The sequence below is a fragment of the Rana temporaria genome (genome assembly GCF_905171775.1).
Source record: "Rana temporaria chromosome 2 unlocalized genomic scaffold, aRanTem1.1 chr2f, whole genome shotgun sequence".
NCBI classification, from domain to species: domain Eukaryota; kingdom Metazoa; phylum Chordata; class Amphibia; order Anura; family Ranidae; genus Rana; species Rana temporaria.
In genome coordinates this window covers 195,442-219,074 of record NW_024404411.1, presented here as the reverse complement: position 1 = coordinate 219,074, position 23,633 = coordinate 195,442, and the positions used below count along the sequence as shown (strand labels likewise).

The following is a 23,633-nucleotide window of genomic DNA, read 5'->3' as shown; positions in this document are numbered from 1 at the left end:
CTAATGTTATCAGTGTAACAACATCGGGAAACACTTTAGGGATTTTTCTTCACAGAGAAAAAATTACTATTCTGCAGAAGATAAAACACGTATGAAAAAGAGGTTCACATTTATTGGTAAAATTACCGAAACGTCTGTGGACAGTATAATTTTCGAACGTTCTTCTGGATCTCTTTGGTTTTTATTCCATATATTATTGGGTTGAGCATTGGAGGAATTATCAGGTATAGGATAGACAGGATAATTTGGGTGGAAGAAGCGGTGTGCCCCCCAAACCTTTGAGTGACAGCGGAGAAAAGTGCCGGGATGTAAGCCAAAACTATGACACAAACGTGGCTGACGCACGTACTCCCGACTTTGTGTCTGGCCTCTCGGGATGGGAGGTTGAAGACAGCGGTTACAATGATTACATATGACACAGTAATGCCCATGATATCTACTCCAACTACAAGCAGAGCGACTGCTAACCCGTACACAACATTGACTCTGATGTTTGCACAAGCCAGCTTAGCTACGGCCATGTGTTCACAATGAGTATGATTAATCACATGGCTCCGGCAAAATGGTAACCTCTTGACCAGCAAAGGAAGTGGAAATATCAGGAGAGTTCCTCTCATGACCGCCAAGGCTCCAATTTTTGCAATGAATGGGTTGGTCAAGATGGTGGAATATCTCAGTGGTTGGCATATGGCAACATAGCGATCAAAGGCCATAGCCAAGACGGCAGTGGAGGCCATGATGGCGCAGGAATGGATGAAGAACATCTGAACCAGGCAACCCTCAAAGGAGATCTCTCGGAGGTTGAACCAGAAGATCAGGAGCATTTTGGGAAGGGCAGCACTGGATTGGACAAGGTCTGATAACAACAACATGGAAAGGAAGAGGTACATGGGCTGGTGGAGGCTCTGCTCCTTTTCAATGGTAAGCAGAACACTAATATTGACCAACAAGGTAATCAGATACATGAAGAAGATCGGCAATGAAATCCAGACCTGGACATCTTCCAGACCGGGAATTCCAATCAGGATGAAATAAGAGGAGCTCTGATTATCACCACCAGACGCCATGACTCTATTGTGTGCTGGTCCAAGATGTCCTCTTCTAATATTATCAGTGTAACAACATCGGCAAACACTTTAGAGATTTCTCTTCACCATCATCTGCAGAAGACAAAACACATGAAAAAGAGGTCTACATGTATTAATAATACTCTGGGTCTAAAAATAATCATCTCAGTTCTTCCATCTTGACCTTGTCTTCTCCCACATCTGCACTCCATGCAACCTCTGCAACTATCCTTACCCTCTCTCTGATCACTACCTTATGTATTTCACTCTCTCCCTCTCCTCCGCCTCCTCTCCCTCCAAACGCCTAAAGGTTACCCGTAGAAACCTTTGCCACCTAAACCCTTCTCTACTCTGCGACTGACCACCTCTATGACCAAATCGCACCCCTGTCCTGCCCCAACCTAACCACTTCTGTCTACAACACTTCACTTCTAGCCCCACTGGACTCACTGCCCCCTCACCACACACAGAATCAGGCCCGACCCCTTCAACCTTGGCAAACAGATGATCCTAGAAGTCTGAAAAAACACAGTCGTGCTCTCGAGTGCCTGTGGCGTAAGATGAAGGCCCAGAAAGATTTCAGGGTAGTATAAATCTGCCAAGCAGGCCCACTTACTGCCCAAGAGATCGCCAATCACTTAGAGCAGAAGATTGATACAATTAACGAGGAGATCTTTACTGTTAAAGCGGGAGTTCACCCATTTTTCTCCCCTTAGCTTCCTGCTCGTTCGGTCTAGGGGAATCGGCTATTTGTATTAAAATATGAGCAGTACTTACCCGTTTTCGAGATGCATCTTCTTCCGTCGCTTCCGGGTATGGGTCTTCGGGAGCGGGCGTTCCTTCTTGATTGACAGTCTTCCGAGAGGCTTCCGACGGTCGCATCCATCGCGTCACTCGTAGCCGAAAGAAGCCGAACGTCGGTGCGGCTCTATACTGCGCCTGCGCACCGACGTTCGGCTTCTTTCGGAAAATCGTGACGCGATGGATGCGACCGTCGGAAGCCTCTCGGAAGACTGTCAATCAAGAAGGAACGCCCATTCCCGCAGCCCATACCCGGAAGCGACGGAGAGGATGCATCTCGTAAACGGGTAAGTACTGCTCATATTTTAAAACAAATAGCCGATTCCCCTAGAGAAAACGAGCAGGAAGCCAAGGGGAAAAAGTGCCCTCTAAGGGTGAACCCCCGCTTTAAGGTAGCCTCTGTTTTGCTGTGTCTGGGATTTGATCCTGGGACCTGGTGTTCGTTAGACGGCTTCCTATTGCCTGAACCACTAGGGAACTTGCTTTATGGTAAAATCCTGGTTATGTTCTGCTGCGTGAGTTTGGATGTTGGCTCCACCCTGGGACCAGCTGTTGGTAGTCACCTGATCAGTGGCCCTATAAATCTTCACTTACCCTTCCTTTCCTTGCCCTAGTATAGGTTCATGTTTGTGTGGATGCGATTTGTTTCTGGTTGCTGACTTGGCTTGTTCCTGACTCCGATACTTGGATTACCCCTTGGATTTATGCTGATCTTGCTGCCGACCCTGCCTGTTTCCAACATTGCCTTCTGGTTGACCCCTGTGTACTTCTGCCTTGGTCCACTGACTGGATTGTCCTTTCTCCCACTGGGTTCCTGTCTTTGGCCTCTACTAACTGTGAGTAATTTGCTGGTGGTTCCTCGTTAGGCTGTTTGCACTTTCTATTGTGGTCCCTTAATACTGGCTGCAGGATCTCAACCGTCCCTCCACCTGATATTGGGATAACAATACTACGGTCAGGAAACCAAAGTGACTGTTGTAATCTCCTGGCAGACTTGACACCCTCCACGCTTTACACCTCATGCCCACAGGTACAATCATTACTTCCCTCTTTCAACCCCACCACTATAGACAAGGTTGCTAAATTTCTTGACAACGTCCATTTTAACACCTGCCCTCAGGATCCTGTTCCCTCGCAAATTCTACATTCAACCTTCTACACTCTCTAACCCACACCTTCAATCTCTCCCTCTCTTCTGGCATCTTCACCCAACTCTCTAAAACATGCACTAGTCAGCCCCAAACTTAAAGCCCTCACTGGACCCATCCGATCTTAACAACCTACTTCCCGTCTCCTTGCTCCCCTTTTTATCCAAACTCCTTGAACGTCTGGTCTACAACTGACTGAGCATCCACCTTGCCGATAATGGCCTTCTTGATCCCCTTCAGTCTGGATTTTGTCCTCAACACTCCACATAAACTGCTCTCCTAAAACTAACAAACAATATACTAACGGCAAAAACTAAGGGACACTATTCTGTGCTCCTACTCCTGGACCTCTCAGCCGCCTTCTATACGGTTGACCACCCCCTCCTTCTCAAAAAAACTCCACACCGTTGGTCTCCGTGACTGTACTCTTCACTGGTTCACTTCCTACTTAACCAACCGCACCTTCATCGTTACTTACAACTCTACTTCCTCCTCTCCTCTTCCTTTCTCTGTTGGGGTCCCCAAGGTTCTGTTCTTGGACCTCTCCTATTTTCAATCTACACCTCCTCCCTGGGTCAGCTGATAGCCTCCCACGGCTTCCAATACCACCTCTACGCTGATGACACCCAAATCTATTTCTCTGCCCCTCAACCCGCCCCTTCATTCTCCTCACGTATCACTAATTTACTATCAGATCTATCACTTTGGATGTCACACCACTTCCTCAAACTCAATCTATCCAAAATAAAACTTATGATTTTCCCTCCCCCACGTGCCTCTTCCCCGATCTCTCTGTCAAAATTGATGGCACAACCATAAGCCCATCCCCCACATGCCAAGGTCCTAGGAGTAGTCCTGGACTCTGACCTCTCCTTTAAGCCTCACATCCAATCCTTGTTCGAATCTTGCCGCCTCAACCTCCGCAACATCTCCAAAATACGCCCCTTTCTAACCAATGATGCCACAAAGCCACTCCCTGGTCATCTCTCACCTCGACTACTGCAACTCCCTCCTCATTGGCTTACCTCGGCATACTCTTTCCCCCCCTTCAATCCATCATGAATGCTGCTGCCAGACTCGTCCACCTTACCGATCGCTCTGTCTCTGCTACTCCCCTCTGTCAATCCCTCCACTGGCTTCCACTCACCCGACTAATTAAATTTAAAATACTAACAAAGCCGTCCATAACTCGGCCCCCAGCTACATCACTGACCCAGTCTCTAAATACCAATCTAATCGTTCTCTTCGTTCTTCTCAAGACCTCCTGCTCTCTAGCTCTCTTATCACCTCCTCCCATGCTCGTCTCTAGGACTTTTCCAGAGCCTCTCCAAGCCTATGGTACTCCTTACCCCAATCTGTCCATCTATCTCCCTCTCTATTAGCTTTTAGAGGATCCCTGAAAACCCTCTTCTCCAGAGAAGTCTCTCCTACCCACACCTAAAAACTGTGTATTTTTATTTTCTCCATCTGATCACCCCCCCACAGCTACTACCCTTTGTCCCACTTGTCCCTCCATTTTAGATTGTAAGCTCTAACGAGCCGGGCCCTCTGATCCTTCCTCTATTGAAAACTGTACCTTCTTCTCCGATGTTGTAAAGCACTGCGCAAACTGTTGGCGCTATATAAATCCTGAATAATAATACAGTGGAACCTTGGATTACGAGTATAATTTGTTCCCGGGAGAATGCTCGTAATCCAAAGCACTCGCATATCAAAGCGAGTTTCCCCATAGGAGTCAATGGAAACAAAAATAATTAGTTCCACATTGACTTCAAAGGCATGCAATACCGCATATAGCCAGAGGTGGGGGGGGCCTCGGAATCACTCGGAAAGGCCTAAGGACACCTCGGCTGAACTCGGAAAGGCTCGTGAACGGAGTATTTCCGTGTCTTTCCCGGGCATTTCTGAACATCTCCGATCGGCACAGTTGGGCTCTGCTTGGCTTTGGCACCCCTCCCCCCTACTTCAGGCCAAACGTGGTATTGCACACCGCTTTGGCTTGAATCCTGCTTGTTTTTTGCAAGACAACATTCACAAACCGAGTCAGGATTTATAAAAATGCAGCGCTTGTATTGCGAAACGCTCGTTACTCGCAATCCGAGGTTCCACTGTAATAATAATAATAATAATTATAAATGTATGATTATAATATGTGACTGTGGGGGAGGGGACATTAGAGTGTAAGCTCCTCTGTACAGAGACTGATGTGACTTTTTTCGGACATTCGGAAAATTTATTTTTTTATTTGTTTTTTGCTTTTTCAGAAATTCTGAATTTTCTAGTTTTCCGTGTTTTTTTTTTTTATTTAATGCTTGTTTTTCAGTTATACAGCAACGACATGTTTATAAAAACTTACCACATTTTTTGCTCCCGTTTTTAAAAGAATAAATAGGGAAAAAAGTTAATTAAGTGAAAATATTTGGAATGGTATTAGTCGTAGAAAATGTGTCGCACATTAGAGAAACTAAAACGGCATTTTTTTGTATTATGGGTTAATTTCTCTGTCTATTATATTATTTTAAAAAAAAAGAGAAAAAAGAAAGAAGAAATGTTTGTTATTTTTTTTTTATATATATACAAGGTATTAAAAAAAAGAAAGGAAAAGAAAAATAGAAAGAAAAGCCTGTTTGTATTTTTTTTCTATACAACAAAATGAATAAACATATTGAAAAGAAAAAAAAAAAAAAAAGAAACAAAGTTCCCATCTAAAAAGAAAAAAAAGATACAATGTGAAAATAATTTTTCTACGTATTGATAAGTTTCTTTGCTGAACAATTAATAAACAAAATATATATTCAGGTTATAAAAAAAAGTAAAAATGTTTGCAAATAAAATAAAAAAGAAACGTTGTTCCTCCTCCATGTAAAGTGTCCATAGAAGTATAATTCCTAATACTGGAGATGATGAGAATGTAGTCCGGTGGAGATGATGAGAATGTAGTCTGGTGGAGATGATGAGAATGTAGTCTGGTGGAGATGATGAGAATGTAGTCCGGTGGAGATGATGAGAATGTAGTCCGGTGGGGAAGACTCGGCGTTCCGAGGCACTCTCTGTGATTATAAAGCTTGTGTGATCTTCTGGGGACGCGCATGGAGGTCACATCATCTCATTATAATTAGGATGTGGATCCCATAAGAGTCACACAGACAGGCTGGGGAGATCCGGCCTTCACCGGGAGGATTTCTTCCTTCCTGTGTCTTCCTTCCGGACACAATTCTATTTTTTCCTCTCCTTAGGATCACATTTCATACAATTATTTCATCAGACGGGACAAAGGACCTCCAATATTTTGGTAGACGACCAATTCCAGGACAACTGAAGAACCTCGAGATCCCAAACCATGAAATGTGTGTAGACAATGAGGGATGACTCATCAGCTGTCAGAGGGTTTCCCGGTGACGGCTGAATGTAAAGAGAACATGCCGGCATTTAATAATGATGAAAAAAAACTGAGTGGGGGTCCCCCCAATGCATACCAGGCCCTTTGGGTCTAACAGCACTCCGACCCCTCTACACCCCAGATATCCCCCCAGCACTCCGCCCCCTCTACACCCCTGATATCCCCCCAGAACTCCGACCCCTCTACACACCAGATATCCCCCCAGCACTCTGACCCCTCTACACCCCAGATATCCCCCCCAGCACTCTGACCCCTCTACACCCCATATATCCCCCCCAGCACTCTGACCCCTCTACACCCCAGATATCCCTCCAGGACTCTGACCCCCTCTACACCCCATATATCCCCCCCAGCACTCTGACCCCTATACACCCCAGATATCCCCCCAGCACTCTGATCCCTATACACCCCAGATATCCCCCCAGCACTCTGACCCCTATACACCCCGTTGATTGGCTTTTCTCCCTTCGCGTCTGACAGACACAAGTAGAGGAGAGCCGATCGGCTGCTCTCCTGACAGGGGGGGTCTGTGCTGATTGTTTATCAGTGCAGCCCCCCTCTAGATGGCCGCCCAGAACCAGTGGTGTATTTAGGTTTTGGGCTGCCCTAGGCCTGACAAAACCTGTGCACCCTCTAGTTTAAATATGACCCACAGCTTCCCACCCTTTCCTGTGAAGGCCACACCCCCATTTGAGACCTGCTCTGACATTTCCAGTGGCCCTGCCAGTATCATTATACCGACAGTAGTGTGGTCGCTTTATGGGGGCACTAGACTGATTTGCCTCCTGGCCCAGTCTGCCCCAAGACTGGCGCTACTCTAAAAGTGTAGCGCAAGCTACGGGGACTCTTTTTGTGCTGCCCCCCTACAAAGTGCTGCCCTAGGCCTGGGCCTTGTTGGCCTAGGCCAAGATACAGCATTGCCCAGGACCACCAGGGATGCCCACCAGGTATGCCACACTGGACCACCAGGGATATGACAATCAGTACCCAGGCAGATGGCAACCAGTTTCCATCAGCAATGCCTATCAGTGCCGCCTATCAGTGTCGCCCATCAGTGTGGCCTATCAGTGCCTATCGGTATCGGTGCCATCTATATGCTGGTAACATTGCCAGTTCTACGGCCATTTCCCTGACAATATTTTTACACCTTTAACATATAGTTAAGCGTTTCACATTGAAAAAAAACATAAAAAAAAACATTTATTTAATTTGTAAATAATTTTTTGATGCTTTGTACCATTGCTGATAGCTTGAAGTGTAAACAAAACAGTTGGGTTCAGTATCGGTAATTGGTATCGGCGAGTACTAAAAAAAAAGTATTGGTACTTCTACTTGTTACTCGTGATTTCCATTATTTGGCAATAGTATTACGGGCAGCAAATAGAATATGTTCTAGACATGTGCACTGCTGAAAATGTGTTTGTTTTCATTTTAGTTTCATTTGTTTTTCGGGTGATCGCAATTTGGAAAATTTGTAAATTCGTAAATACAAAAATTCGTAATTTTGTTAAGTTTGTCAATTCTAAGTTTCGTAAATTCGAAAATTCTTAATTTCATTGGTATTGGAAACAGATAATCTCCAAAAAATTATGTATAGCAAAAAAAAAAATATATATACTGTATATATAGTTATCAAACAACCACTAAAAAGTGCAATGTGCTAGCTGCACTGAAAATAGTCCAATGACAAACAATCTTGATCCTATACAGTAGGTTCCAGCAAACACAAGGTTCAATGTTGGTGGTGCTGTATACAGACAAGTGCCGCTATCTCTTCCACCCGATAAAAATGTGCCACCATCACCAATGGTTAAAATCAACACTCACCAGACCCCAGATATTAATAGGCTCCAAGGTGGTGTCTTTTCTTTATCCGTCAGTGGGTGTTACCTCCTTTTTCCTTTTACAAGGTATCCTTAAATCCTCAAAGACAAGGGGCTCATCATGGTGTAGTATGTTAAAAATATATTTATTTAAAAAAGGTAAAAAAATAACACTTACAATATAAAGTGCCTCTGACCGGCACTGAGTGTCTTTGGCAGTGTCAACCGTTAAAAGCCGCTGACCAGCATTTAAATGGCGTCCTAAGAGGTGTGCATGCCCCGCTTTTCTCCGCATGTGTTGCTACAAGGGGTCCTTGCGTGCTTCACCCTCTATGTGTGTGTCCAGGCAGCCTCCATCAATCAGTTATTGATTATGAGAACAAACCATAACTACAGGATATTCAATACTTCAATATTCAACGTTTCTAGGGAACAATAATAGATTTCAGATAAAATAAAAAATGGCGTAGTTACCGATTCCAAAAGGACTATTTCCTACTGATGATTTGGAGTTACGGCCGACATATTCATGCAGATCGAGTGGTCATGTGTAATATATGGGAAGAAGATATTGTACACTCGATCAAAATTATGGACAAGGAAGAAAATTCTTTGACCCTGCCAGACCCCCAGGTTCTACTTGTAACTTTCGCATCAGCCAAACTGACATTGCTTGTTTTTGCACTCTAATTCCTTCCGATAGTGGAAAAGTATTCCGGAACAGAGTGAATTTTAGCCAGATCCAGAGAGACTTAGGCTAGCGTATCAGTAGATACGCCAGCCTAAGTCTGAATGTGCGCCGGCGCTAATTTAAGCGTATTCTGGTAACCAGATGCGCTTTATTAGGCTCAGATACAAGCGGCGTAAGTGTCTTACACCCTCGTATCCTAAAGTGTAATTTTTAGGCTGACCGCTAGGTGGCGCTTCCATTGCGGTCGGCGTAGAATATGTAAATCAGTAGATACGCCTATTCACGAACGTACGCCCGGCTGACGCAGTACAGATACGCCGTTTACGTAACGCATTAGTGGCCTAAAGGTATTCCATCAAATACTGTAGATGGAATAGTAATGTAAAGTATGGCCGCCGTTCCCGCTTCGAAATTCGAAAATTTTACGTCGTTTGCGTAAGTCGTCCGTGAATAGGGATTTACTTTGTTTACGTCCACGTCAAAATCAATAGGCCCGTGCAGCGGACTTAGCCGCAATGCACACTGGGAAATGTAGGCGCACGGCACATGCGCAGTTGCAAAAAAAACGTCAATCACGTCGGGTCAAGCCTAATTATCATAAAACACGCCCCCTCAGCCAAATTTGAATTAGGCGTCCTTACGCCCGCCCGCTTTAGGCTACGCCGCCGTAACTTAGCAGGCAAGTACTTTGTGAATCATGTACTTGCCTCGCTAGCTTACGTCGGCGTAGCCTAAATGCCTTAAGCTACGCCGCCGCAAGTATGCGCTCGCCATCCTGAATCTAGCCGTTTGTCTCTATTATCAGGATGTGCTGCCTCAAGGAGAACAAAAAAGAAACGGTACAGAGAACAAGTTTTTTTATCTCTGGGAAGTTTTTATTTTTTTTTGCTACTGAACTCTGGGGTTCAACTACTTGCCGACCAGCGGCCGGCTGGCAGGTCGGCTCCCCTGCGCGAGAGCCCGTAGCTCTACGTCGGCTCTCGAAGCGGCCACTAGGGGCGCATGCGCGCTGCCCGCTCGTCCCTGACTCCCGTGGGCATTCCCGGCGGGCGCGATCACCGCCGGGCACCCGCGATTTCTCGTTACAGAGCGAGGACTGGGAGCTGTGTGTGTAAACACAAAGCTCCCGGTCCTGTCAGGGGGGAAATTCCTGACCGTCTGTTCATACAATGTATGAACAGCGATCTGTCATTTCCCCTAGTGAGGCCAACCCCCCTAGAGTTAGAACACAACCAGGGAACATACTAAACCCTTTCCCCGCCCCCTAGTGTTAACCCATTCCTTGCCAGTGGCATTTTTATAGTAATCCAATGCATTTTTATAGCACTGATCGCTATAAAAATGCCAATGGTCCCAAAAATGTGTCAAAAGTGTCTGAAGTGTCCACCGTAATGTCACAGTACCAAAAAAAACGCTGATCGCCACCATTACTAGTAATTTTTTTTTTATGAAACTGCCATAAAACTACCCCCTATTTTGTAGACGCTATAACTTTTGCGCAAACCAATCAATAAACGCTTATTGCGATTTTTTTTTTTTTACGAAAAATAGGTAGAAGAATACGTATCGGCCTAAACTGAGGAAAAAAATAGTTTTTTTATATATTTTTGGGGGATATTTATTATAGCAAAAAGTAAAAAATATTATTTTTTTTTCAAAATTGACGCTCTATTTTTGTTTATAGCGCAAAAAATAAAAACCGCAGAGGTGATCAAATACCACCAAAAGAAAGCTCTATTTGTAGGCGACAAATTTCAAATGATCAAAGACATACATTTATTTGCTCGAAAACTTTTGTTCAAGGTTCTTTATGCTAAATCTTCGGTTGATTCCCATTCTGTGCCTTTTGAACAACTAAAATACGATGCAGGATGAAATCCAAGCGATAGAAAATTTGATGGAACTGTGGGAGGAGGGCCACACTGATGGCGATGTTCTAGTAACTTCGTCCTCATTGGGCAGATGTGATCAAATACCACCAAAAGAAAGCTCTATTTGTGGGAAAAAAAGGACGCCAATTTTGTTTGTGTACAACGTCGCACGACCGCGCAATTGTCAGTTAAAGCGACACAGTGCCGAATCGCTAAAAGTGGATATTTAGGGGGAACCCCCACGTCATTTTTTTTTAAATTGACGGCGGGGTTCCCCTTAATATCCATACCAGACCTAAAGGGTCTGGTTATTGAATTTGGGGGGACCTCCGCGCATTTTTTTTTTCCCCACAAATAGAGCTTTCTTTTGGTGGTATTTGTCTGGGCTGTCCCAGTGACGTAGCAGAGTGTGCGTCAGAGGGGGACGGGGTCACGTGACGCGTGGCCGCCTCCCCTATAAAAGAAACGTCAAAGCATCGGCGCGTCATTCGCTGAGCTGTGCTCTGAATGGATGGATGTTCTCATCGCTGGACTTATCGCTGGACACATCACCCGTCGCTGGATAGATCACCCGTCGCTGGATAGGTTATTGAATTTGCGGGGACCTCCACGCATTTTTTTTCCCCGAACTCCGAACCCGGACCCGAACTTTCAGCAATTATTCGGGTTCGGGTCCGGGTTCGGGAAAAACCCAAAGTCCGTACCGAACCCGAACTTTACAGTTTGGGTTCGCTCAACTCTTCTATCAAGACCATCGGAGAATGGGGTGGGACTAGATAGTTCAGAGATGGGCGGTAGTGTAATGTATTTGATGTGTAACTTACAATTGATGTATCTGGAGAAGTTGCGCCATTCCTTTTGTTGCATTTTCATTCTCTTCCTTTTCCCTTCCCAGTTATTTTTTTGGGGTTCAGGCACCAAAACTTCAGGCCTGAAGGTGATGTTTGTTTTTTTCCCAGACACTGAGGACAGTGGGCCAGATTCTCAAAAGAGTAACGCCGGTGTATCTACAGATACACCGGCGTAATTTGAAATTCCCGCCGGCGTATCATTGTTTTGTATTCGCAAAACAAGATACGCCGGAATTAGGCTAGGATCCGACTGGTGTAAGTCACTTACACCGTCGGATCCTAAATACAATACAACGCTGACCGCTAGGTGGAGTTTACGATCAGGTCTCATTTGACTATGCAAATGAGCCTGATACGCCGATACCCGAACAAATTTGCGCCGCGTCGTCGTCGTTTACGTCGTTTCCGTAAGCGTAAGGTTACCCCTGCTATATGAGGGGTAACCTTACGCCAGTCCGCCGTATGCCATGTTAAGTATGGCGTCGGGTCCACGTCGTCTTTTTCCGTCGGTTACGTCGTTTTACTAAGTCGTTCTTGAATACGACTTTACGTCAATGACGCTCACGTCGGCGTCATTGACGGTTTCCATTGTGAGCTGGAGCATGCGCACTGGGCTATTTTTTAGCCCGGCGCATGCGCAGTTCAATCGGCGCGGGGGCGCACTTAATTTGAATACAAACCACCCCCTTTGAATTACGCGGCCATATGCCGGGCCATTTACACTACACCTGCCACTTTTGTAATACGGTATATTAATGACTATGGCCCGGATTCACACACAGCAGGCGCACATTACGCCGCCGCAGAGCATCCCCCTGTGTCCACGTCACCTGCCATAAGTTGTGGATTGTCCACTTGCCATGTCACCTGCCACAAGTTGTGGATTGTTCACTTGCCACGTCACCTGTCACAAGTTGTGACTTGTCCACTTGCCACGTCACCTGCCACAAGTTGTGGATTGTCCACTTGCTACGTCACCTGCCACAAGTTGTGGGTTGTCCACTTGCCATGTCACCTGCCACAAGTTGTGGATTGTCCACTTGCTACGTCACCTGCCACAAGTTGTGGATTGTCCACTTGCTACGTCACCTGCCACAAGTTGTGGATTGTCCACTTGCTACGTCACCTGCCACAAGTTGTGGATTGTCCACTTGCCACGTCACCTGCCACAAGTTGTGGGTTGTCCACTTGCCATGTCACCTGTCACAAGTTGTGGATTGTCCACTTGCTACGTCACCTGCCACAAGTTGTGGATTGTCCTCTTGCCATGTCACCTGCCACAAGTTGTGGGTTGTCCACTGGCCACGTCACCTGCCACAAGTTGTGGGTTGTCCACTTGCCATGTCACCTGCCACAAGTTGTGGGTTGTCCACTTGCCATGTCACCTGTCACAAGTTGTGGATTGTCCACTTGCTACGTCACCTGCCACAAGTTGTGGGTTGTCCACTTGCCATGTCACCTGCCACAAGTTGTGGATTGTCCACTTGCTACGTCACCTGCCACAAGTTGTGGATTGTCCACTTGCCACGTCACCTGCCACAAGTTGTGGATTGTCCACTTGCCACGTCACCTGTCACAAGTTGTGGATTGTCCACTTGCCACGTCACCTGCCACAAGTTGTGGATTGTCCACTTGCCACGTCACCTGCCACAAGTTGTGGATTGTTCACTTGCCACGTCACCTGCCACAAGTTGTGGATTGTCCACTTGCCATGTCACCTGCCACAAGTTGTGGATTGTCCACTTGCTACGTCACCTGCCACAAGTTGTGGGTTGTCCACTTGCCATGTCACCTGCCACAAGTTGTGGATTGTCCACTTGCCACGTCACCTGCCACAAGTTGTGGATTGTCCACTTGCCACGTCACCTGCCACAAGTTGTGGATTGTCCACTTGCCACGTCACCTGCCACAAGTTGTGGATTGTCCACTTGCTACGTCACCTGCCACAAGTTGTGGATTGTCCACTTGCCACGTCACCTGCCACAAGTTGTGGATTGTCCACTTGCCATGTCACCTTGCCACGTCACCTGCCACAAGTTGTGGGTTGTCCACTTCCCATGTCACCTTGCCACGTCACCTGCCACAAGTTGTGGGTTGTCCACTTCCCATGTCACCTTGCCACGTCACCTGCCACAAGTTGTGGACAGAGCAGGTAACATGTTTGTTATTTTAATTTGACTTTAATATCACTTTAAGGTTGCCCATGGGACTTTAACAGGAGTTGTACCAAACAAAAATAAATCAACAAATTCTAAAATATGTACCGTATATATATTTTATTGAAATACATAATAAATGCCTAGATTACATTTCGTAAAGAAACGCGTTTCGTAAAGCAACGCTCACTTCATCATGAGACAGACATGTTATATAGGATATATACGGAAAGACCAAGGCCCGGATTCACAAAGCACTTGCGCCGACGTATCTCCAGATACGCCACGTAAGTGCGCCGTCGTATCTGTGCGCCGGACCCACAAACTACGATACGCCTAAAAACAGGCTTCAACCCGCCAACGTACCTTGCCTACGCCGGCGTAGCGTGGGCACACATTTAGGCTGGACGCTCCCATTGTTTAGCCATTCAAATATACAAATGAGGGAAATACGGCGATTCGTGAATGTAAGTGCGCCCGACGCAGGCTTAGCGATGTGAGGGTAAGTTGTACGTCCGGCGTAAAGTTATGCCCCATAAAGCAGGTGTAACCCAGCAGCAGACATGCAAAGGTCTGCACCAGGGAACTCAAACCGGCGTATTTTACGTTGGACGTGTGTCTGGCTGGGCGTAGGTTACGTTCATGGGGTACGCAGTGATCCAGCGTATCTTAGGCAGTTGTTCCGACGTGGTTGTGAGCATGCACAGAGGGATGCGTCCACGTCCTGGGGCATGCGCAATTTGTGATACATATCTGTCTGGCGCTCTGACCATCATTTGCATTGCTCATGCCCACTTCCACCTACGCCGACTTGCGCCTTCAAAACCCAGCGCAATTTTGGAAGCAGTGCCTTTGTGAATTCCATGCTTGCCTCTCTGCGCTGCATCGGCGTAGCGCACAGGGGGATGTGCTGCGGCGGCGTAATGTGCGCCTGCTGTCTGTGAATCCGGGCCATAGTCATTAATACACCGTATTACAAAAGAAAAATCTACTTGGCAGGAAAAAAGATATATGCCATGAAAAGGGTAATTATAGTAGTACCGTATATACTCGAGTATAAGCCGACACGAATATAAGCCGAGGCACCTAATTTTACCACAAAAAAATGGGAAAACGTATTGACTCGAGTATAAGCCTAGGGTGTCCATCTGCATGCCTCACTGTGCCTCACTTTGCCCTCTGTGTCCATGTGCATGCCTCACTGTGCCCATGCCTCACTGTGCGCATGCCTCACTGTGCGCATGCCTTACTGCGCCCATGCCTCACTGTGCGCATGCCTCACTGTGCGCATGCCTCACAATGCCCATGCCTCACTGTACCCATGCCTCACTGTGCCCATGACTAGACTTACGTTTACCATTGAAGTATATAGAAAGGGTGCCCGGCTTTAAAAAATCGGTGCACCCCATTCGTAGGTCTCCCAGACAGCAAACTTTTCACACTTGTAGAGAAGAACTGGGGCTACATGTGTGCCGAATTCCGGGTCTAGGGGACCTACAACCGGCCAGTACCGGGTCCCCAAATTTACTGGAGAAATTACCATTTAACATTGGAGTCTATGGAAGGGGTGCCCGACTTTGAAAAATTGGTGCTTCCCGGCAGTAGGTCCCCCAGACAACAAACTTTGCACACTTGTAGAGAAAGAGTGGGGCTACATGTGTGCTAAGATTGGCCGGTACAGGGGCCCCAAAGTCCGGGAGATCAGGTGCAAAAAGGTGACTCGAGTATAAGCCAAGGGGGGCATTTTCAGCACCAAAAAAATGTGCTGAAAAACTCGGCTTAGGCCCCATACACACGATAGAATCCATCCGCTGAAAAATCCCAGCAAATGGGTTTCAGCGGATAGATCCTATGGTGTGTACACTCCAGCGGATCTGTTTCCGCGGATATTTCTCCCCTGGGATGGATTCCAGCAGATCGAATATTTGCTGACATGCCAAACAAATCCATCTGCTGGAATCCATCCCAACGGATGGATCCGCTGGTCTGTATAGACTCACCGGATCCATCCGTCTGAAGGGATCCCCCGCATGCGTCGTAATGATTCGACGCATGCGTGGAATTCCTTATATGACAGCGTCGCGCACGTCGCCGCGTCATAATCGCGGCCACGGCGCGACACGTCATCGCCAGAGGATTTCGGCGCGGATTTCAATGCGATGGTGAGTACACTCCATCGCATGGAAATCCGCAGAAATCCTCGAGAGGATTTATCCGCGGAAACGGTCAGCTGGACCGTATCCGCGGATAAATCCTCCCGTGTGTATGGGGCCTTATACTTGAGTATATACGGTAGTATTAACTCAAAAAAACAATTGTCAAAAAGTACCAGGGATAACCACTGACCTTTGTTACTTATTTGGTGGGCGGTTATGCCCTGTACTTTTTGACAATCATTTTTTTTTTTTTAGTAAGTTTATCCTTTTTATGGCGTGTAGATTTTCCTTTTGGAATATGGTGCATTAATGAATTGGTCTTTCGACAGATATCTTATATAACATGTCTTCTCCTGATGAAGTGAACGCTGTTTTACGAAACGTGTCAGGGCTCCAACAATTTTTTCTCTCGTGTATACATTTTACAATTATGTACGACTTTTTTGGTGTACAATTTGTGTAAGATCTTTTATTATGCATTTCAAAAAAAGTGTTTTTTTTTTATTTGTTTTTTTTACTTATTTTTGTTTGGTGCAACTCCTGTTAAAGTCCCACGGGCAACCTTAATATAGGAGTAATATTAGAAGACTTCCAAATGAAAATATCTACAAATCACGTAGAAGAACAAACCCTTAAAGCCTCGTACACAGGCATGGTTTTCTCGGCAAGAAGGCTGCTGGGAGAGCTATCTGCCGAGAAAACCGTTCGTGTTCATGGTCTCTCGTCGGGAAAACTGCCCGGAATCTCGATGAGAAAAATAGAGAACCTACTCTCTATTTTTCTCGTTGGGATTCTCGGCAGAGTGTTTCCTGCCGAGAAACCCGAGCGTGTGTATACTTACCTGCCTCCATGGAAACCTGCGTATGCTCGAAAAAGACTTTGACGCATGCGCGGTAGCTTCCAAGGGCAGTGTAGGGTGTATCAAGATGGCGCCGACAGCATCGAATGTGACGAGCGCATGCTCATCGTAGTCAATGATGTCCCCGTGTTCTTGCCATTTATAAGAACGACGTTTTTTTAATGTGTGTGTACACAGGGCTTGGCAATACAAGCTTGCCAGGAATCCCGTCGAGAAAGCCAAACTTTTTTTTTTTTTCTACAAGATTCTCGCCCGTGTGTACGAGACTTAAAGGTATATTTCTCCTGAATTACAGGTTCTCACTGCAGAATGGTAAACATTTATGGTCATGTCAACCACATGCTTGTGCCTATTGAGAAGGTATAGATCATGGAACCGTGTAGCAGGAAAAGTATCCCATAAGCCGCACTAGGGACGCTGTTAGAAATCATGGAGGCCCTTTTATTACCTACAACTCAAACATGCATTTGAGGCTCAGCGGGAGGATGACATATGGGTCATGGATGTGGCACCGGTCTTTAACTACCTGTCCGACATGTCCTCCTACAAGGGATTTATATCCAGTTGCTATGCTGCTAAACCTCTTCTTACCGGGTGCCCCTCACAAGGCGGTGGCGCTGTGGGAACGGGATGTAGGAGCGTTTGAGGATGAGCAGTGGGAAGAGGCCTTGCAGGCGGTTCCCGCTTGCTCCCTGAACGTGGCACATAGACTTTCACAACTTTACATCCTCCTACGGGTTCACTATACGCCGGCCAGGCTGGCGAGGATGGGACTGGGGGTAGACCCCTGCTGTACTAGGTGCTGTAGAGACCATGGAGATCTCATTCACCTCCTGTGGCGATGCCCGAAGCTCCATCTATACTGGTCAGGGGTGGTGGACACGATTAACAGGGCCTTTCAGGCTCAGGTTCCTTTGGAGCCCAAGGTGTGTCTCCTGGGGATCACGGAGGGTCTCCTGGTAGAGGATATCCCTAGACAGGCTATAGGCAGAGCTCTGTTCCAGGCTCGCCTGATAATACTGAGACACTGGAAGGACACTGAACCAGCAACAGTGCAGGAATGGGTTAAACAAATGGGGGTCACTCTGAGGTTGGAGAAGGTGGTGTATCAGAAACGAGGGACAAGCGGTAAATATGAGAAGTTATGGGCCCAGTGGCTGGATGTTCCTGGGCTTGCCCCAATAGATTTGGTCTACGACAGGTTATTTTAGGGCCTCTTCCAGTCGGGTTGGGAGCAACCTCACAAGCCCCGCAGGGGGAAGGGACGGGAATGGTTGCAGGGAATTTTACCACGTTGCAGAGATTTGACTGTACTACAAAGTTTTGTTTTATGTGTACTCTCCCATGTGATTTTCAATGTGAATATGCTCTGGAGATTGTAAACTGTTTTATTTTTATATATGCTCAATAAAAAACCTTTGTTTGAGAAAAAAAAAAAGAAATCATGGAGCCCCGTACAGCCTACCTGACGGGGGCCCCCTTTAACCCGCCCTTGAACCCCACCCCTGGCTCCTCGCCTATCCCGGCTTCAAACATGTAACAGAATGAGCCATGGGAGGTCCTCTTTGTGGAGGGATCTGTGGTCTATGAGACCCCCATAGCTCTCTTTTAGCCTCCAAAGCATCTGGTCAAACTGATATTGCTGCTCCTACCGGGCTTTAGAAAGCCTTGTTTTTATTTTGTAGAAATTAACTATGCAGGTGCCCTGTGACGGGAGTCACTTTGGGTGGGGGGTTTGTGCAACTCAGCTTACCTTGGGGGGGTCTGGAAACTCTGGCCCGGATTTAGAAAGGACTTACAATGGCGTATCTCCAGATACGCCATTGTAAGTCCAAATGAGCGCCGTCGTATCTATGCGCTGATTCATATAGGCAGTTATGCCCGAATTTGTCCAAGATACGACTGACGTAAGTCTCTTACGCCGTCGTATCTTGGGCGCATATTTACGCTGGCCGAAAGGGGCGCTTCAATTGATTTACACTTTGAATATGTAAATGAGCAAGATACACCGATTCACGAACGTACTTACGCCCGTTGCAGTAATCTACGCCGTTAACGCTCATAAAGCAGGCGTAAGTCATGTTAAGGTATGGACGTCGGAAAAGTCGGAACAGCCGTCGTATTTTACGTCGTTTATGTAAGTCGTACGTGAATGGTGCTGGGCGAAAGTTACGTTCACGTCGTACGCATTGAGCCGGCGTATCTTAGGGCGTAAATTTGACGTGATTCTAAGCATGTGCGCGAATGCGCCGTTCGATCGGCCATGCATTTACATGGGGTCACAATTCATTATAATACAACACGCCCACTACCTGCCTACTTTGAATTAGGCGGGCTTACACCAGCCTATTTACGTTACGCCGGCGCAACTATGGGAGCAAGTGCTTTGTGAATACTCAGCTTGCCTCTCAATGTTACGTCGGCGTAGCGCATATGCCATGAACTAAGCCGGCTCAAAGATGCGCCGATGTCTCTGAATTCGGCCCTCTGTGTCCAGCTTCCAGTTTGAAGACACCTGACCTGTGTGTCTACTGTCATTGGACAGTTTAACCCGCCCTGAATCCAAGGGTGGGGGAGTGTCTCTGAGTTATTTATCTGTTGTAACATGTGTGATAATAAATCAGTTTGATGTCGTTGTTCACCCTACACTGTGCTACGACTGGGTGAGCTAAGGGGTCTTGGATAGTGTTGGTTCTGGACAGAAGAAGCATTGATGGCGGACATAGTCCTGTTGAGGACAAGGGTTCGTCACATGCCTGGGCCCCTCCAATTGATCTGATAGGGCCAGGCCTGGTACAACAGGACTGACTATACTGCCTTTTTGGCAGCCCTGAGCCACACATCGCTGCACGTTCTCTGTAAAAGAGTATGTGTCAGGCTCAGGCAGGCCACATTCCAACATGTTTCACTCCACCCCCGCAGTGTCCCCATGGTTAAGCTTCGGAGGGTGGAGTTAATCCCGCTGGGGGCATGGCCTGGTTCGAGCGCAGGCTGAGACTGCCACATAGGACTTGCAGTAATGTTCACCTTATGGCATACTTTTCCTGCTACCTGGTGACGTCTGGAGCTGAGACGTGCTCAATTCCGGGCCGGCACTCCCAGCAGGTGGCATTGGATGAGGACCCTCTAAAGAGCCTGAGCAGCACCTATACTGTCTATCTCACAGGTGTCAAACACAAGGCCCACGGCCCAAATCAGGCCCTCCAGGTCATTTCATGTGGCCCTTGCACCTCTCCTGCAGCTGCAGTAGAGCTCCAGCCCTCCTCTGGTCCTCCTTCAGACCCCTACTTTCTGCTTTCAAGCAATTCATCCATATTCTTCCCAGCAGCATTATAAGGAAAGGGGGTGCAATGTGATGTAAGGGAGAGTGGGGGACTCAACTTCTGATGGTGGGAGGGGGGGCTCTTGACATCTAATGTAAGGGGAGGGGATGCGCTGGACATCTAATCTTACATACACAATCTGCCCTTTTGAGGGCAATCATAATGCTGATGCGGCCCCATGATGAAATTGAGTTTGACACTCCTGGTCTATCTGGTTCATAGTATAGATCATGGGCATAACATTGCTGGCAATAACATACCCCCCCTCCCCAAAAAAATGTTTTTTTACTTTTTTAAACCATTAGCTATTAATCAGAACTTCTTCATAGCTTTGCTCAGCCGATGAAAAGGGAATGGTTGCAATTTTTATCTGCATGTGATCGTTCTTTCCAGTGCGGGTTCAATACGTCCAGCAAAATATGTCCAAAATTACTGAAATCTTGACTTTTGTGGACAGTATAATTTTAAAACATTTCTCTTGATCTCTTTGGTTTTTACTCCGTATATTATTGGGTTCAGCATCGGAGGAAGGATCAGGTATAGGTTGGACAAGATAATTTGAGAGGAAGAAGCGGTGTGCCCCCCAAACCTTTGAGTGACAAAGGCGAAAAGTGCCGGGATGTAAGCCAATAGAATGACACAAATGTGGCTGACGCATGTACTCCCGACTTTGTGTCTGGCCTCTCGGGATGGGAGGTTGAAAACAGAGATTACAATCATCGAATACGAAACTGTAATACCGATTAAATCTACGGCTGTAAGCAGAATGGCTACTAACCCGTAGACAACATTAACTCCGATGTCTGCACAGGCCAGTTTAGCCACGGCAATGTGTTCACAATACGTATGCTCGATCCTGTGGCTGCTGCAAAAAAACAACCTCCTGACCAGGAAAGGATAGGGTAACACCAGAAGAGTTCCTCTTATGACCGCCAAGACTCCAATTTTTGTAATTAATGGGTTGGTCAAGATGGTGGTATATCTCAAAGGTTGGCATATGGCCACATAACGATCAAAGGCCATAGCCAAGAGGACAGAGGAACACATGACGGTGAAAGAATGGATGAAGAACATCTGAACCAGGCAACCTTCAAAGGTGATCTCTTGGAGGTTGAACAGAAAAATCAGGAGCATCTTAGGGAGGACAGTATTGGACTGGACGAGGTCTGATAACAACAACATGGAAAGGAAGAGGTACATGGGCTGGTGGAGGCTCTCCTCTGTTTTAATGGTAAGAAGGACACTAATATTGGCCAACAAGGTTATCAGGTACATGGAGAAGACAGGCAATGAAAACCAGAACTGGATGTTTTCCATCCCAGGAATTCCAATCAGGAGGAAAAAAGAGGAGCTCAGATTATTATCCCCAGATATCATGATGTCTGTGTGCTGGTCCAAGATGTCCTCTTCTAATATTACTCAGTGCGACAAAATCAGGACACACTTTAGGGATTTCTCTAAAGAGATAAAACACGATTCTGCAGAAGACAAACAGATATGAAAAAGAGTTGCACGTTGTTTTTACTAATAACACAGGCCTAAAAAATGCTGAGCAGGGCAAGAGCAGGCTGAGTAGGAGATGGCTCTATGGGAGGAAAGCTATCAAGTAATCTTCCCCTAGGCGGTATCTGTTACTGAGTGTCACGTACCTGGTGGAGATCGAGCTGGAGAGGGGGCTTCTCTTGCACCTCCTGTCCAACACCCCTGGTAGTGATGACAGGGAGTGAAGGACACAGAGTGGCATGGGGGCCAATGTAGCAGTTGGCTCTGGCTGGGTTCCTGGCAGGACCCAGGTAGCTGAAGAGCGCTGGGCAGGTACCAGGAACAGGAGCTCCATGACGCTGGATCAGCAGATGTACGCGTAGCCGTGACATGAGCCAGGGGGTCAACAACAGCCTGGCAGAGCAGGTACCGAGACATGAGACAGTGTCATGGATATGCAATAAAGTCTGGCAGCTTACCTGATCTCCATGTGTTCATTAAAGGCCTGACCCTCCTTCTGACTGTCTTTTATCACCTTCCTCCCTGTATTGCTCCACCCTAGGCCATCCCAGGAAGCCTATATTAACCATTGCACTGCTAGTCTGCTTTGCTGTTCAACCGTGTTGTTAGCTTTAGTTCCGGTCTGCAGTGTGCTACGATTATCTTCCTGTGTACCGTTTTTGTCTCATCCCTGACTTCTCCTGTTTGTCTGTGATCCTGACCTTTTGCCTGTCCCTTGGTTACCCTTGTCTGCCTGTTGCCCTGACCTCGGCTTACCCATCACTATCGCTTGTCCTTCTTGCTGCTTCCCCTCTCTCCCTGCGGAGCGTGGCCTAGGGGATCCCAGGGGTCGCGACCTGGATCCAGCTGCGGCGAAGGCCATCCCCACCACTAGAGGCTCTGGTGAACACAAAGCTGGGTCTTAGACTCCGCGCCCTGGGCGATCTTGGGTCCACGCTTCCTCTCTAATCACAGTAGTCGGCCATAGTGTTCACTACCCTGTGGTGCATCCCTGACCTCAACGGGGTGCATTTGTCACCTGGCCGCAGGTGACCTGACAGTTTGAACAGCAAAGCAGACTTGCAGTGCAATGGTTAATATAGGCTTCCTGGGATGGCCTAGGGTGGAGCAATACAGGGAGGAAGGTGATAAAAGACATTCAGGAGGGTCAGGCCTCTAATGAACACATAGAGATCAGGTAAGCTGCCATATGGTGTCCCCCTCGGTCCTCCAGCCCCATGGTGTCCCCCCCCCACGGTGTCCCCCTCTGTCCTCCAGCCCCATGCTGTCCCCCTGTGTCCTCCATACCCCCCAACAGTATATATACTGTTTTTGTGTGTGTTTGCAAAATGAAAGTGGGCCGGTCTGGATGATGTCCAGGGCCACATTTTTGTCCCAGTCCAGCCTTGGCCTATAGTGTGCCTTACTTTGTCTGAAGAATACCCCGCATATCTGTGTTGATGCTGTGTGATCTACGAGTATAACTGGGAAGACCTTTGGCACCATTAGTGCCTGCACCCAGGCAGTGTTGGGGAACGTTCTTTTGATGGAGCAAAGCTTTACTCATAGCAGTTACCGAGACTGTTACTGCAAGTCTTACTTGCCCTGCTACCACAAGTGTTAATACCAGAGATACCTACTGTGTTGCTGCAAGTAGTCTTGTAACCCTTCCACCATACTACTTTTCCAAATACAAGAACTGTTACCTCTTCTTCATCTCTGTGTTTGCCATGCTCTCCGCACAGGTACCTTAGCCCCTGGCCCCACCCACAACCCACCTATCACAGTTCCACCTTATCGTGCCAATAATGCATATCCCTCCTGGCCTCCTCACTCCCTCATCACAGCACACCCCTCTCCACCTACCTTACCCCACCAAGAAGCACACCCTCCATGGCCTCCTCACTCCCTCCCACAACACAACCCTCTCCACCTACCTTATCCTACCAAGAAGCACACCATCCATGGCCTCCTCACTCCCTCATCACAACACACCCCTCTCCAC

The 23,633-nt window shown here is 47.1% G+C and overlaps 2 protein-coding genes across 2 annotated transcripts; both read right to left on the bottom strand.

Moving 5' to 3' along the window:
• Positions 1-122: 122 nt before the first annotated feature.
• On the bottom strand, positions 123-16,852 carry LOC120921568 (olfactory receptor 51E1-like). Its single transcript, XM_040334070.1, has 3 exons — positions 16,806-16,852; positions 8,055-8,085; positions 123-1,043 (listed from the first exon to the last, which is right to left on the bottom strand). Exons 1-3 carry the CDS (start codon positions 16,850-16,852, stop codon positions 123-125), a joined length of 999 nt encoding a protein of 332 aa, XP_040190004.1.
• Positions 16,853-20,507: 3,655 nt separating this feature from the next.
• On the bottom strand, positions 20,508-21,523 carry LOC120921581 (putative olfactory receptor 52P1). Its single transcript, XM_040334082.1, has one exon. It carries the CDS (start codon positions 21,521-21,523, stop codon positions 20,576-20,578), a length of 948 nt encoding a protein of 315 aa, XP_040190016.1. The 3' UTR covers positions 20,508-20,575.
• Between the last annotated feature and the right edge of the window lie 2,110 nt (positions 21,524-23,633).